The sequence below is a fragment of the Microtus ochrogaster genome, unplaced genomic scaffold (assembly GCF_000317375.1).
Source record: "Microtus ochrogaster isolate Prairie Vole_2 unplaced genomic scaffold, MicOch1.0 UNK104, whole genome shotgun sequence".
NCBI classification, from domain to species: domain Eukaryota; kingdom Metazoa; phylum Chordata; class Mammalia; order Rodentia; family Cricetidae; genus Microtus; species Microtus ochrogaster.
This window is the reverse complement of record NW_004949202.1, coordinates 933,716-950,118: the sequence shown is the minus strand read 5'-3', so window position 1 is coordinate 950,118 and position 16,403 is coordinate 933,716. Positions and strand designations below refer to the sequence as shown.

General features: G+C 42.7%; 1 protein-coding gene across 7 annotated transcripts in view; it reads left to right on the top strand.

Annotated features, from left to right (window-relative positions):
• Window positions 1-16,403, top strand: part of Spin1 (spindlin 1) — a 52,515-nt gene that overhangs the window by 15,885 nt on the left and 20,227 nt on the right. For 6 of the 7 annotated variants that reach the window (XM_026778079.1, XM_013355203.2, XM_026778080.1 and 3 more), the window contains exons 2-4: window positions 6,650-6,856; window positions 11,871-11,919; window positions 13,828-13,902. In XM_026778079.1, the coding sequence (XP_026633880.1) occupies window positions 6,805-6,856; window positions 11,871-11,919; window positions 13,828-13,902 (176 nt within the window). In that variant the 5' untranslated portion in view covers window positions 6,650-6,804. The remainder of the gene's footprint in view (window positions 1-6,649; window positions 6,857-11,870; window positions 11,920-13,827; window positions 13,903-16,403) is intronic. The other variant, XM_005371319.2, reaches the window with a different exon arrangement.

Sequence of the window (16,403 nt, the reverse complement as noted above, 5' to 3'; positions counted from 1 at the left end):
CAGAATCTAAAACCCATTGACCCCTTTTACTCTTGACTTTTGTATTCTCCAAAGTGATGGTCTCTCATCCAAGCTGGCGCCTGGACTTAGGTGACCTCTTAACTCCATCTCCAGTGCGCTTGTCTTTATGGTGGGAAATTTCAAAACTGAAGTGAACAGGTAAATACATGTACATGGTCCCTCCAGATTCCATTAGGGCACATGTCACAGTGCACATTTGGAGGTGAGAGGGCAATCTTTCCATCTTATGTTGGTTGTGGGGCTAGAATCCGATTGCCAGGCTTGTGCAGCTCATGTCTCTACTCACTGAACCATTTTGCTAGCTCCAGTTTTTTTTAAAAAATAACTATATTAGGAGTAATGGAATGGAGATGTGGCTCACTTAGTAGAGTGCACACACATAGCATGCATGTGGCCCTGGCTTCCTTCTCATTATAAGACCAGGTATGGTCTACATCTGTGATCTCAGCACTGGAGGGAGAGGCAAGAGAATCAGAATTTCAGAAGCATCCTGGCCTACATGAGACCCTGTCTCAAAAAAAAAAAATCTTAAGAGTAAGTTACATACTTTAAAACATAGTCCCCTGTGCTGCTGCAGCCAGTTCTGAAGTCGGCTGGGTCCTCAGTCTTCTACCACTGAGTTTCTTCTTCATCGGGCTTGAGAGGCGAGGACTAACACACGGAGCCATCTTGCTGGACCCCTTTACTGAATTTTCCGTATTTTAAGTTTATTAGCATATGTTAAATGTACACTATGGGGCTTTATTATGACATTTGTATACCTGCATATGAGGTATCTTACTCATTCCTATCACCCTCTCCTGTCTGTCTCCCACTCTACTCATTGCCTTCCTCTTCCCAACTAGTTTTCTTTCTACTTTTCATGTCTTTTTTACAACTCACTGAGTTTATTTAGGCTTAGGTTACCTCAAGGAGGTAAAGGGTCATTCATAGGAGCATGGGCAACTTATCAATAGCTATATCATCACTAAAGAATATTTTCTCCTCTCTAACATTAATGGCCTGTAGATACTTAGAATTCTTAGGCCTCACACCTCACGGCTTTTCCCCCCCTCTAGGACATAACTGGTTGGCTCAGTCTTGTGCAGATCTTAGGCAGACAGCTGCTAAAATTCAAGAGTGAAACACTCACGTTGTGCCCAGAAGTGTTCTATAATACTCCTCCCTTCTAATGTTTACATTCTTTCAGCAGCAGAGAGAATGATAAAGATGTCCTGTTTAGGGTTAAGCAGTGGTACTCTTTTAATACCAGCACTTTGACCACGCGGGGATCACTGTGGTAACTGGTCCACTGCAGAAAGCACCTTCTGACCAAAGCCAACACCAGCACTATTAGCAGGTCATCAGGTTATCATCAGGCTTTTGCAATTGTGGAACCAACAGCATGTGCTTCCCTACTAGTGCCTGTGTTGATTTTGTTTTTAAGGTAGGGCCTATGTATCTCTTACTGGCTTGGAACTGTCTGTCAAAGGGAGATTTCCTGCCCAGGAAGGGTTGAGATTATTCTTTGTGATCCAAGCTGTGAACTCTTCATCAAGATTACATTTGCTGCTGTGCAACTTTACCTACCTTACCAAAGATTTTGAGAGTTGTCTTAGATTGCAGACATCATGGCATTTTTAAGACAAATATGTTACTCTTTGTAAATGAGTGCCATAACCTAAGAAAATAACTCTTCCTTCTTTTCCTGGTAGATCTTGTATTTAGATTTTTTAACCAGTTGCCCTTTGTCATGTAAATGTTTTTGATAATGTATGTACCTCCCACCATGCTAGAAAGAAAAGTGTTTTTTTTTTCCCCTCTGTCACTCAGCATAGGATGCTTCTGTCACCCAGTGTGTGTGAGCTTTTTTTTTTTTTCATAGCTGCAAGTTCTCTGTGGACAAGGATTGGTGGTTGGTTTTACAGTTTTACTCAGTTATGACACTGTTTACATGGAGATGCAGTATCAGATCCCCTAGACCACACACTCTATGCTAAGTTGTGTTGTCTAGGTTGTCGTCTTTGTTTATAACCCATAGGCTGTACCTTACGAAGTTTAAGAATTTGCTAGAATAGCTTGGGCCACAGGAAAGGCGTGAATTTGCTAAGTTTCTGGTTTATTACAAATGCCCTGGGATACCTACTTCAGATACCTGTATGTTCTCACCTTCATGGAAACTGAACTGAGTATTGGATTTTAGTGAACCCTCATTCCCTGGGCAAGATTGGTACATTGTTGGGCATTGGTAACTGACTTAGTCTTTAGCCCTTTTCCCCTCTCTGGGGGTTTACATTGGAAGTTGAAAGTTTTTAACCTCTCATCTTGGTAGTTGCCATTCTGGGAACCAGCTCCCATCCCAAGGCCGCCCAAGGCCTTATATTACAGCCTTCAGTTATCTCATGAAGTGAAAGGGCTTTCACCACGTCATGTTTAACACAGCTCGTTAACAGCTCAGACTTGAGTCGACATGTTTCTGCCTGTTAGTACTTCTATATGCTTCTTCACCAGGAGACCTGGTGTTAAGATTGTGCCTCAGCAATTACCAGATATCTTTTTATAAATAAAATAGCATTTGTGATAGCAGCTGGCGGAAGCCTTTTCATGCCCCTTCTTCACACATGGCTGTCACTGCTTGTTAATTTGGACCCAAATTGGCCTACTACTTGAAATCTTCCTGCCTCGGCCCCTTGTGCTCATATTATAGGTGCACAAGCCATCATGCTCGGTGTCTGAAAAATTGAAATACTCATTTCTTTTTTTTTTTTTTTTAATTTTCAAGACAGGGTTTCTCTAGTTTTTGCTGCCTGTCCTAGAACTAGCTCTTGTAGACTAGGCTGGCCTCGAACTCACAGAGATCCGCCTGCCTCTGCCTCCCGAGTGCTGAGATTGAGATTAAAGGTGTGTGTCACCACCGCCTGGCAAAATACTCATTTCTTAACTTCAAGGTAGAATACATGTCATTTGGTTTTTGGTGTGCCCACTGAACCCACGTTATCACTCTGCAGTCCGGACTCTTGAGGGCCTGTGTCCTGCCTTAGCACCTGCAGTGCTGGGGTCACAGGCAGGTTCTACCATGCCTGCTTATGTGCTTGCTTATTTATTTCTTTACAGCAGAGCATTTATTTCAGCAGTGCTGCAGTAGTGTGTGACCTTGACAAGGTTATTGTACTCCAGCAGCCTCTCGAGTTTGCAGAACAATGCCATAGTGGTATGTGGTATGTGCAGCATGTTGTGTGAAAGGCATGACAGAGTCCACGGAAAGCTCATGCATTAGTGTTTGCCATATTATGACCAGTCAGTACAGGGTTTGTGAGTCGCTTCAGCATCTTACAGTGGACTTTGGGATCATTACTAAAGGATAATCATTTGTTTTATTTCCCAGAAATGAAGGCCCTGTTTCCACTGTAAAGCCTCTCTCTGCCCCCCTCACCCCCACCCCACTGTGTGTGTTTGTGTGTGTGTTGGGAGAGTTAGCAGGTAACCTTTCCCTTGTTTGTGTCAGGATTGTTCCCCATTCCTCTTGTGTGTGTGTGTGTGTGTTGTGTGTTTGTGTGTGTGTTGGGAGAGTTAGCAGGTAACCTTTCCCTTGTTTGTGTCAGGATTGTTCCCCATTCCTCTTGTGTGTGTGTGTGTGTGTGTGTGTGTGTGTGTGTTTAAATATATTTATGGGTGTTTTGCTTGTCTTTGTACCACATGCTAGAAGATGCTAGAAGAGGAAGTCAGGTTACCAGGAACTGGAGTTACAGATGGCTGTGAGCTGTATTTGATATGGGTACTGTGAATTTAACCCAGGAAGAGCAAACAGTTCTTTTAACCACTGAGCCATCTCTCCAGCCTCCTCATCTTTTTCAGTGGCTTATAAGTAAGTTCCACTAGTTGACTGTTTCCTACAGCACTGGTGTAGGAGAGGGGACCAATATAGTGTCTGCTGTCCTAGAAAGGACTAGATTTGTTTACTTCTTCCTTCAGTTTTTATTTACTAAACTAACCACATAATACAATAACTTAAAGATGATCTGTATCTTTAGAAAATGTGAATGAATTAAATGAGTTCCAGCCAAAAGAACAGTTCTTTTTCAGAATGCCCTTCTTTAACTGGCTTTTCAAAGCACCCGGTGGCTCTCTTCAGATAAGAACAGGGCCCAGCAGCTATACTCAGTATCTTGGGGAGCCAGCTGCGTTTTTGGATGGTTTTAAATGAGTTCAAATGAGATTAGACTGTATTCACTGTTTGTAACTCAAGAATGTAGATGTGCTGCCTTGTTATTAACATTAAACACAACTCTTACCTCAAAGGGAGTATGAGTTAATTCTTATAGCTGGCCTATGTATAGAGATTAAGGCTATTCCAAACACTGTTCCAAGTCAGTATGGAATTGGTTTCATGGAATTTTTATAGTTTAGGAACAAAATGAAGTTATAAACCAAGACATTTTAGTGGAAACATCAGGTAGGCAGGCTGCAGCAAAGTGGAGGAGTCTGTTAAAGGTTTCAGGTGCTATATGAAGACATTCTATACATTACAAGAAAGGTTTATCTGATAGTCATAAGAATGTTCGAACATTCACTTAGGCGAATGGTCAGTGGTTTGTAATGGTTTGTAAAGATAGGCTAAGATTGGATCTGTAGCATTCCAGCTCATTCCACAATCCATGAAGTTCAGTCTGGTCAGCAGTGGGTGTGACTTTCTTCTAGGAACTTTATGCACATTATTTTGCTCTAAAAGTCCCCTGTAGAACAGGGGAAAATGACTCAGTGGTGAAGAGTGCTGGCCATGTAAGGCAGATACAGCATGGGTGTCTAATCCCAGCTGTCCTATGGAGAGAAGGGGACAGGAGAAACCCTGGAAGCACTGGTCAGGTGTAGGTGAAGAACAACAGAGACAGACTGAAAGAGGGCGGGGGGAAGCTTCTCGTCCAGGCTGTCCCCAGACCTCTGCCCACCTGTGCTGCATGCAGGGGAAAGCAGAAGACTCCATGCTTGCAACTCCTCAGTCTCTCTTAAAGATCTGTTAAATTCATCTTGAAATAGCAACAGAAAATGTTGCTAAGATAGACATAACCTCCTAGTGAGGACACACATACACTTCAGAACATTAGTAACCTTAAATTTCATATCAGGAATGAGCGTGTTAATATGTATATGTTACATTTTTTCATAGTTTTTGAAGTTTTGTAAATAAAAACAGAAGATGGGTGGAGTCTGGGTAGCTTTTTTAAATTATTATTTTGATTTTAAGATTTAGTTTTAGCCAGATGTGGTAGCACCCGCCTTTAATCCCAGCCCTTGGGAGGCAGAGGCATCTGGGTCTCTTGAGTTTGAATCTAGCCAGGGCTGTCTTAAGATAAGACTGTCTCAAATAAGCAAAAAAGATTTGCTTTGTGTGAGTGTTTTGCCTTCCTGTGTGTTTACCACTTGTGTACTTGAGGCCCAAGGTCAGAAGAAGTGTCAGATCCCTTGGAAATGTGGGTTCTGTGTGGTTGCTGGGAACTAAATCTGGCACAAGCGAGATCTCTTAGGGGCCTAGCCATCTCTCCAGTCCCAGGCGTTAGCTTTCAGAGTTGGGAGCCACTATATCTTGTTTATTGTATGCCACCAATACTCTAGTGGTAAAATTCATGCAGAGGTATGTTGGAATTGGTTGACCCAATGACAGGACTGAGCTTGGAGGGCTCATGACATTGCATCTGTGTTATAGTAACAAGGGGCTCTGGGCAGCTGTCACTTGGGGTGGTGGGAAGTTCTTTGCAGTGCATGTGGTAAGCTGACTAGCAGTGCTAAATGCTGCTCAGGTTACAAGAGAATTTGACATAAAAACTTACATGTTTTACCTTCACGTTTAGTGCTTTATCTGTAAGCTTAGCACAAAGGGTGCCGGGCAAGGGAAGACTGACGACCATTGGGTTGTGATGAATCCTCCTTGTAATCTCAGCTAGAGACTGAATAGGGAAAGATGGTAAAACAATGGGGAGAGGGGTGATGGTGCACAGATCTCTGGAATTGTGTATTTAGCAATTACAAGAAGCCTTCTAAAATAAAAGACTGGCCACAGGAGCAGTTATCTAAGCCAGTAACATCATGCGTGACTCTATAGCCGTTAAAGTGTCTGATTGTGATGTCTATGGTAATGTTTTACTACCTGGACTGTAGTGTTCCTGGAACCAAATTTGATATAAATGGTACTACTTTAGTGAAGTGATTTAGCATCTGTATGGGTGGGAAAGTTTCTTCAGGAGTTCTCTTGGGTTTGTGGAATCTTTCTGAGAGGTTGGGAGCAGGAAGGGAGAAGCCAAATTATAGCCCCCTTTTCCCAGCTGCATCTGCCCTTTCTGAGTACCTGCACTATTGCTATTTCCCCTGCCCCCAGGAAAAAGGCTATGCTCTAGTACATCCTGGTGTTCATTGCCCTGGTGCTTAGCAGCCAGGTGTTTTTGGCTATAACAGGAAAGAGCTCTCATCTCTGCGTAGACTCTTCTCCCCACTGGGTCTGTACTCGGCCCAGGTTTCCCCTTCACACTCGTTAACTTTGCTGGGAACCACATCATTGCTTCAGGGATTAGTGCCCTTTACCTGAGAACTGTGCTTTAATTTTCTGTCATATTTAGAGGCTCACTGGCATTTTCTTGTCTTGATGCTTATTTTACAGAGTGCTTGGGAATCCACATGTTTTTGCTGAACTTGTAAAAGAGACACCTGGATGGTGGGTTAACAAGAATACTGACCTGTGGGAAGCTTCATATCTGAAAATACTGGATTTTCACCCTAGTCCAGCAGCTCTGCTGCTCACATAAATACAGATGAATGAAGACCCCATTCGGGAAGACACCTGGCCAGCGGTCTAGAGCTGATGCAGGTAAGCAGTGGAGCTCTGTATGTATTTCAGTGTGGTGTACATTTTATTTATTTTTTATTTTTTTATATTTTTGGTTTTTCGAGACAGGGTTTCTCTAGCTTTGGTGCCTGTCCGGGAACTAGCTTTTGTAGACCAGGCTGGCCTCGAACTCCCAGAGATCCACCTGCCTCTGCCTCCCGAGTGCTGGGATTAAAGGCGTGTACCACCACTGCTTGGCCTGGTGTACATTTTAGAACATAGAACAGCGATTTCACATAGTACCTGGCAGTGTGTTCTTCTCCATTCCTGGTGTTTTATACCTTGCTGCATGTGAAGGAAGAGCTTTGATTTCCTGAAAAGGGAACCACCATGCTAAATACTGCTTTCTGCATAACCTAGCAATTTATAGGTAACTGGCAAAATTAACAAGTGAATTTCAAGATTCTGTTTAAGAATAGAATAAAATCAAGGTTTTATTTTCACTCGAAGAAACTGAAATGCTAGGATGTTGGATTTAGTGAGATTTAGGAGATTGAGTAGCTTTGGGATGAAAGGGGGATCTTAACTCACTTCTTAGAATGTTTATTTGGAACAAGTGCACTGGTGTGAATCTAAACTGAAAGAGTTCTGTAATTCCAGCACTCTGAAGTGGAGTCAGGAAGACCAGGGATTCAAGGCCATTCTCCATTCCATAGCAATTTCCAGGCCAGCCTGGGCTACATGAAATCTTGTCTCAGAAACAAAACTAAACCAAAAACTAAGCCTGCACCCTTGCCCTGAAACAGGAATCTGTTCTGATTTGGGGGGGGGGCACTTGGCACATGGCTGAAAGTAACAAGAATAAAAGTGTAGGGTTTTTTTTGGGGGGGGGGACTTTCGAGACATGGTTTCTCTCTGTATCCATGGCAGTTCTGGAACTTGCTCTGTAGATCAGGATGGCCTGGAACTTGGGGATCTGCCTGTCTCTGCTTTCCAAGTGCTGGAATTCAAGACATGTGCCACCACTGTCCAACTTAAATATGTTGATTTTTAAAACCCTCTCTTCCCCAAACAACAACAACAAAATAACCTTACAGAATGTTTTATAAATTAGTAAATGAGCCAGCCAACATCCTGATCCTCCTGCCCATGGCCCCTAGGGTTAGGATCAAAGGCATTTACCAACCTGCTGTGCTGATAAATAAAACTCTTGAGTATGTAACCTTCTAGGCATTTGACCATTGAAAGAAGTGCATGATAAAGTTTAAATGAGGTTATGTTCCAGAACTTGTTGCTCAGGCCTGTGACCAACTTGCAGAGTGTTTTCAGTTCAAAGAAGCCCAGCTTTTACAGATGTCACCATGGGTAGCCTTGAACTTACCATGTAGACTGTGCTGATCTTGATTTGACATGTGGTCTTCCTGCCCCTGCTGCCAACTTCTGGACTGTAGATGTGCATCCACGCCTGGCTTCCTTTTTTTAAAAAATGATTTCATCTCATCTCCTACCTATCTGGTTTTGTATGTTGCTCATTCTTTCCATTAATTCATTCCCTGGTCATATGATTTGCTCAACCTGTTGGGCATGAATGCCATGTGTGATCTCAGCCACCCTGCCTTAGGAGCACAAGGCAGCTTGTCCAGATTATCAGCCTTTAGAGGTAAACTAAAGTCTAGGCCCTTTTTAAGAGCAAGTAAGCCTCAGTCCCACTGTCTGACGGGGCTCTAGTAACTCCAGCAGCACCAATTGTGAGGTTCCTCCTGCACGGTTTCCCGGATGGTCTCACTGCCTAGGTGCCATCGTCTGTTTCTCTGCTTCTTTCTAATTTACGGACAGTTGCTGTCTTGTAACTCTGCTCAGTCTAAGAAGTACTGTTGAGATTTTTAGTGTTTTGCTTGTGATAAGGACAGAGGAGCAACTTAAACTCTTTATGAGCATGACCCGATTGTCTTGGTTGCAATTTAATTTTCAGGAGCTTAGGGACTCCTTGCATGGTCTCTCACTCGTCATCAGTCCCTTGACTGCACTGTTCCCAGTCACCTCTGATTTTTCAGATGATCCCAGGCAGCCATGTTGCTCTTCTCCAGCGCCTCAGTCTCACTGTGTGGCTTCAACCATTTCTTTTTTTTTTTTTTTTTTTTTTTTTTTTTTTTTTCGAGACAGGGTTTCTCTGTGGCTTTGGAGCCTGTCCTGGAACTAGCTCTGTAGACCAGGCTGGTCTCAAACTCACAGAGATCCGCCTGCCTCTGCCTCCCGAGTGCTGGGATTAAAGGCGTGCGCCACCATCGCCCGGCTTCAACCATTTCTTTATATCTAGGATTAGACAGTTATTTTGGCATATGCCTAGTTACCTTTTCTTACCCAGTAAAAAAGCAGGGTCTCAGTGAGAAACTCAACACTGACATCATACATGGTGTACAGGCAACTGTTCTGGAATAGAGTATTTGTTTAATAAGTAAAAATTTGCTACATTTGTTTGTGTTGCAGAATAATTGTTCAACTTTGTGTTGCTTTTGTTTATGCTATATTTGTTTATTATGTAAAGATGTGTTGCTGTTTCTCCTTGCCTGCCTGAGATACTTGATTGATTAGGTCAGGGCTGGTGGGCAGAGAGGAAAGGGGACAGACATGGAGAAAGCGGGATGGAAAGTACTTAGATAGGTACATGAGCCCCAGGGTAGCACATAAATTAAAAAGTCTCTGTGTTACCATTTGGGGTCTGGCCGTCCAAGAAAGCCTGCTTCAGTGAAGTTTTTCTTCAAGGGTCAGAGACAGTGGCCTGGCTGTGTGGCATTTGAGGTACCCATTTCTAGAAGCCAGCATGCTGTGTGCCCAGAGTAGGATCATGAGCGGTGGGGATGGGTTATGAGGCTTGGGATACTATGGGATGGGAGAGGGGTGGGAATGTTTGGTACATTACATATAGTTCTAGCATACCTTGAGGAATCCTTCCTTTGCACCTGTCACAGGTGTCTAGGGACATGCCAGGGATGTTTGCTCCCACTTCTGGCTGACTCTGGCTGACTTTGTTGCTCTCACACACTTCCTTTTCTTGTTATCTTGTTCCTGCCTCAGTGAGTCCAGGTGGCCCTCCTGGCACCAGGTCCCAACATGCCACTTTGTCTCTGCGAGCTGCAGTGTCTGCTTTAGTGTTGAAAAGCTGTAGAGGCTCCACTTAAGGAAGGGAGAAGGGAGTTTGCACAGAGTGAAGAAGCTTCCCAGAAAACATTCTTCTGCCTTGTGTTGACACCTTCTTCATATTTGGCCCACTTACGTAGGCATCCGATGAGTGAAAGTGCTTTGTGGCCCCTGAGCTCAGTCTGTGTGTTTATTCTGCTCGAAATACGCGTTCAACTGTCAGGACTGTTTTGTTTCTATGTAGTTTACTCTGACCTGGTAAGCAAATACATTCTGTATGATTTCAGGATAGTTTAAGTATATTATTAGACTCATCTGACTCAGCATATGGCTAGCGTATCTGGGTGAATGTTGCTCTGGGATCCAGAGGAAATACGTTTTGATATGGGTTTCAAGCTGTCTGTTGTGGTGCTCAGGTGTTTGTCCTTTCTGGTTTTCTCCCCACCTGTTAACACCAACTGGCAAGAGAAGAGAGTTTATATAACTAAGTGTACATTATGTAAATGTGATTTTTTTTCCTGTTTTCATGGATTTTAGTATTCTGTAATTAGGCTTGTGTGTATTTAAGGTTATCGTGGCTTTTTGACTAATTAACCATACCACTTTTGAAGTGTCTTTTGTGATTCATTGTGACATTATTTGTCCTGAAGTTTAAATCTATCTCAGTCCTTGTTTGGTGCTGCTGGACAGAAAGATACTTTGGCTCTCAATAGGTGGGTTGAAGATTGAATCACTGTTGTCTGGTTTAAGTTTTTTTTTTTTTTTTTTTTTTTTTTTACAACAAATCTTAATTTCCCTGTACCTATGTGTTTGTTTAGAAGTGCTTTTTGTTTGTTTTGCACTTGTGAAAGTATCACCAGTGGTTTTCAGAAGTTAGTTTACGGGTACTGTGCACAGCTGCCTTTGTGCTTGTCTATCATCCTGCACGCATGTGCTTCATCACAGCTCCACCTGCCATTGCTTCCCGTGCTCCTCTTTATTGCGGTCTAGTTTCCCATGTGCTAGGTATCTGGATCTCTAGGACTGGTTTCATTTCTCAGTTATTTCTTTTTGTAAGTTTGGGGGGGGGGGTTGCGTCACTGTGGACTGACCTTACTGATCTACATAGCCTGCTAGTCACCCCAGTGGGTCTTCAGTGGGGGTGACTTACTGTATCCTGGTTTCACTTGTTTTCTTGATACTTCCTGAGTCTAGGGATCAGTTGAATGTGTTTACCTTTTAATATCCTTAAAATGTAAAACAAAAACAACTAAACATGTTGTTTTGGTCATAACCTTGTGGCATGTGGCACCAAGATGGGTTACTGTGTGTGTATCTGTGTGTTGGAGAGCAAACTGACAGTCTTGAGTTAGATACTTAGACCTTTTTTGTCTTATAACTTTTAAGAGAAGTAGTTGGACATTTTACATTTTAAAAAGCATTGTTTATCAAGCAAGTGTTGAGGATGGATTTTTGATACTCTGTTTGTGTAGGCTGCTGTGAATTTCTTCAGTCTTTTTATTTTGTTTTGTTTCTGATTGCCTCATTAGTCCAAGAAGTGCCTAGATGGAATTTGAATAGCTTTATCGATTTGTGATTTCTCAGGATTTGCTTACATCCAGATTCCTGTTTAGCCAGAGTGTGGACCCTTGCTAACCCCCAGCTCACTGAGGTTTGGAGTTCTCTTCTAAGTAGCTCTCCCTGTGGTCAGGCTTGTCACTTATTAATTTTGTACGTGTAACTGGCTTTATTTTTATGTCTGATCTGGAAGCAAAGAACCATTGGGACTGTCATTGTGTCTACTCAGTATCTCCTTTTCAGAAGTGAAATAAACATGTGGCTCTAATATGTTGGTGGTTAATGACCTGTTCTAGGATTTATGCAGTAGGCTTTTGTTTTTAATCCACTTTTTGCTGACTGTCATTTGCCTCTCTTGTAGGTCATGCTGGAGTATCTGTAAACATGATGAAGAAGAGGACATCTCACAAGTAAGCCACGCTTACATCTGTGTTTGGATCACTAGCACCAGGACCACCTCTTAGCTCACCTCCTCTTAAAGTCTTGTAATTGTGTGTGATCACCCCTGTCCACTTCCTCTCTGGTTTGGATGAAGTGTGTCAGCTATGCACTTCAGCTGTTAAAAGCCTTTGAGTCATGGCTGTCCTCTATCTTAATGCGAGCCAGCTGCATGGGGGGGGGGGAATGGACATACACACGGATACGCATATGGTTAAGACCTCTACAGGTCTTGATAGCTGTTAGCCAAGAAGCCGAGCAGACATATCTGATACTAGGGTCCACCTAGCCAGCTACCATGTTTCTCTTTGTACTTGTAATTTATAGAAAGCATACTCATTTAAAATAGAATTAAACATCTTTTTGCTATTCTTTTTTTCTTTTAATGATCTTCTCAATGTATAGTCTGAGCTGGCCTAAAACTTGTAATTTTCTTGACTCAGACTCCAAACTGCTGTGGTTACATATGTGCTAGCATATGTCCTCAGGCCCAGCAGTAGACATGTGTTTAAAGTGACAAGTGTGTTCTAGTTCTGTAGTCGCCATGAAGTGGTGACTGTACGCCTATGTCACGGATGTGCCACTCTGACTTGAGTGTAAGGGATGTAAGTTACTGATGAAGGCCCTCCTCCTCCTCCTTCTCCCATTGCATAAGCAGCCTGCAGCAGTTGCTCCCAAGTGATTCACAGTGGATATTTGAGTCCTCATTGCCTCAGTGGAGCTGAAGAGAATAGGAGGTCTCTTGGTCATGGGAGGTCTCATAAAACAAGAGTTCCCTCAGTAATGATTGATGATTGAACCAGACTTGTCTCTCATTCAGATGAGTGCATAATATAAATATAATGGTCATCTTAGGAAATGACCTAGAAAACAAAAATTTGGAAGTTAGGTAAGTGTGCCATTCCCTGAGGACAGAATTGACCTTAACTTGTCTCATCATCTTCCTGCTTTTGCTGTACCCAGTGATGTGATCATTTATTTGGTGTCTCTACACATTAGTGTGGTATAAATGGTAAGCAGTATCTTGCCTCAAATAGAGAATAACAGTAAGGCAGAAATACAAACCACAAATATTAGACAGTGAGTAGGTGAGGGACAAGTAAAATACCACCATTGTAAGACCAAAGTAGTTCGTTCAGAATAGAATAACCTAAAAGAAGTTAAGAATATTAAGGTACAGTGTTTTAGCATCCCACCCTCTTTTAAAAACCTATTTTAAATAATTACCATTGGCTAAACTTTCACTGACTTACCTTAGACATTTGTTTATTGTGGGATATTTGTATACTGTGTGAAGATATATTGCTGTGATTGGTTTCGTAAAGAGCCAAATGGCCAATAGTTGGAAAGAGGTTAGGCAGAACTTCTGGAGATTGAGAGAACACTGGTAGAAAGCAGAGTTGCCAGCCAGTAGGAGAGAAAACACAAGGTGTAAGATGGAAAGAGAGGTAACGCCATGTGGCCGGACATAGATTAATATAAATGGGTTAATTTACATTATAAGAGCTGGTTGAGACAGACCTAAACTAAAGGCCAAACTTTATAATAAGTCTACCTGTTATTTGTGAGCTGGCAGCCCAAAGGAAAGTCGAACTACGTTTGTTTGGTCCCATAGTTGTGTTCTGGATGCATTTCATGGGAGGGATTTCTTGTTGCCTTTCCTAAGTAATGCTGAGCACTTATTGTCTCATGGGTTTGACCCCTTCAGGCACAAGAAATAAATACCAACTGCTTAAAACTATCAATGTAATTGGTTGAGATACATGGTAGACATGTATGAAATTGTCAAAAAATAAATTATCCCCCCTCCCCCCCAGCGCACAGCTTAGGGTCCATAGGCATACCAACAAAAAACTCATGTTGGTTGTTCCACATTGTAGGGAACGTCATCTGTTGCCTTCACAGGCTAAGATCCGAAGCTTTGAAGCCTTGAGTGCATTGTTGTGCTCCAGAAGGTGAAATGAAATTTTCTTTTTTTTTTTTTAAATTTATTTATTTATTGAGGATTTCTGCCTCCTCCCCACTACCACCTCCCATTTCCCTCCCCCTCCCCCGATCAAGTCCCTCTCCCTCATCAGCTTGAACAGCCATCAGGGTTCCCTGACCTGTGGGAAGTCCAAGGACCGCCCACCTCCATCCAGGTTTAGTAAGTTGAGCCTCCAAGCTGCCCAGGCCCCCCCAAAGCCAGCACGTGCAGTAGGATCAAAAACCCATTGCCATTGTTCTTGAGTTCTCAGTAGTCCTCATTGTCCGCTATGTTCAGCAAGTCCGGTTTTATCCCATGCTTTTTCAGACTCAGGCCAGCTGGCCTTGGTGAATTCCCGAAAGAACATCCCCATAGTCTCAGAGTGTGGGTGTACCCCTCGCGGTCCTGAGTTCCTTGCTCGTGCTCCCCCTCCTTCTGCTCCTGATTTGGACCTTGAGATTTCTGTCCGGTACTCCAATGTGGGTCTCTGTCTCTGTCTCCTTTCGTCGCCTGATGAAGGTTAATATTCAGGGGGTGAAATGAAATTTTCACTGCAAATCCAAAGTTACCTTGTTGGGTGCTGGCTATTAATGTCTTGAATGATCTTGGATGGAGTCAGCAGGGACACAGAGCTTTGCAGATTCCTTTGTGTTATGGCTGCAGCTTGCCCATATCTGAAATCAAGGGTTGAACCACATCAATCAGTGAGTGGTTCGCTTTTCAACATAGGCTTCTTCCTACAATAGATTTTTTTTTTTTTTTTAATAAAAACCCAATACAAAACAGAACCTGAGTTCCTCAGCTCTCGCTCCTCCATCCTCAACAGTCCCTGTCCTGTTGTTCCTTCTCCACAGTGTGGGGAGACTCAGGGCGACCCTTACAGTTAGATGCTAAGGTAAAATCAGGAGAGCTGCAGATAGAGCGCGCGCGCACACACACCCACACACACACACACACACACACATATCCCTAGGCCATGCTAGGAGAATTCAGGAGTTATCTCCACAGAGGAAATGGCATGTGTGTATTTTGATCATTGTCCCTGTTGGGGATCTAATCCAGGGCCTTAACAGGCTAGGCAATTGCTATAGCTGTGTTCTTCATTTTGATGTTAGTGGAAATCATCTGTGTAGTAGTTGTGGGCTGGATACCTGCTGGGTTTGAGAGGCTAACATCAAGCAAACCTTTCTGGAATTTGTTCCATAAAGTTGTTTGGGATGCTGTTAAAGTTTTCTTGAGTGAAAATACAGTTGGGAAAGCATCTGAATGAACTTAGTTACAGTGGCTTGTTTTTATTCTTATATATTAACTCTCCCTCCTCCATTTGAATGGGGGATAGATCTCCATTTCAAGGAACTGTCTTTGAAAAGGGGTGTCATGTGTTTTACTAATTTATTTAATCCCCCCTCCCCAATACAAAGTCCCTCTAGTATGAATCCCTAGCTAACCTGCAATTTATATAGAACAGGCTGGCCTAAATCACAGAGATCCTTCTGCCTCTGCCTCCCAAGTGCTGGGGTTAAAGGCGTGCACTACCATACCCAATCCACTAATTTGCTTATAAAGTTTCCTTGCAAGCAAGCATAGGAAGGACCCTAGTTTAACTTCAGCACCCTTGTAAAAAGTCAGCTGCAGCAGTGCACATCTGTAAGCCCAGTGCTGGGGAGGGGAGGTTCAGTGAGAGATCTTGTCTCAAAACAGGAAGACACCAGGTGTCAGCTTCTAACACATGTGCATGCACATGCTCAGGCATATGTATCACCTACAGGAATATACATACTCAAGGAGCAAATTGTAAATAAGATTGAAGCACCAGTCATTAATGGAGAGCATCACTCACTACCCCTCCTTGTTGATCTCTGGTGTGGTCTCATGTCATTTTCATGGTACCCTTGTCGAGCTGGAGTCATGAGCTCTTGTTACAGATGTGAAAACTGATGCCCAAAGAGATTAAGAAACCTGTCTGAAGCATGACAACTAATCAATAATTGATCTATGTCTAGAAGTGGGTTAACTACCACCCCGTATTCATTGAGCTTTCTGCTTTCTTCCTCATCTTGAAAATGGGTTATTTGTGTCATAAATACTAAGGTTAGACAGGCAACCACGAGGTATCCAAGGTATCTGGGAGGACAACAATGTTAATGGTCTTCAATCTGTCACAACATGTAACCATTCTGTCACCTTGAGTTAACTCCATGTACAGTGGTGTTCCTCAGTGTGTAGATGAACTGATAGTCACTTTCATGAAGATAACTGTTCTATTTCATCTTGCTATTGTGCTGTTATTTTACACCTAGAAATTACATAAAACAACAGCCGCCAGAGAAACAAGTTTCTAATTGTATCTTGCAAAAAGACCACAATTTTTATTTAACTATTTTCTTCTAAATTTTGTAGAATCCAAAGAAAAAATTGCTTTGGCATAACAGTACCAACTAGACTGGAAAGAATCACCAGTAATTCATCCATGCATCCAAGTTCAGTATA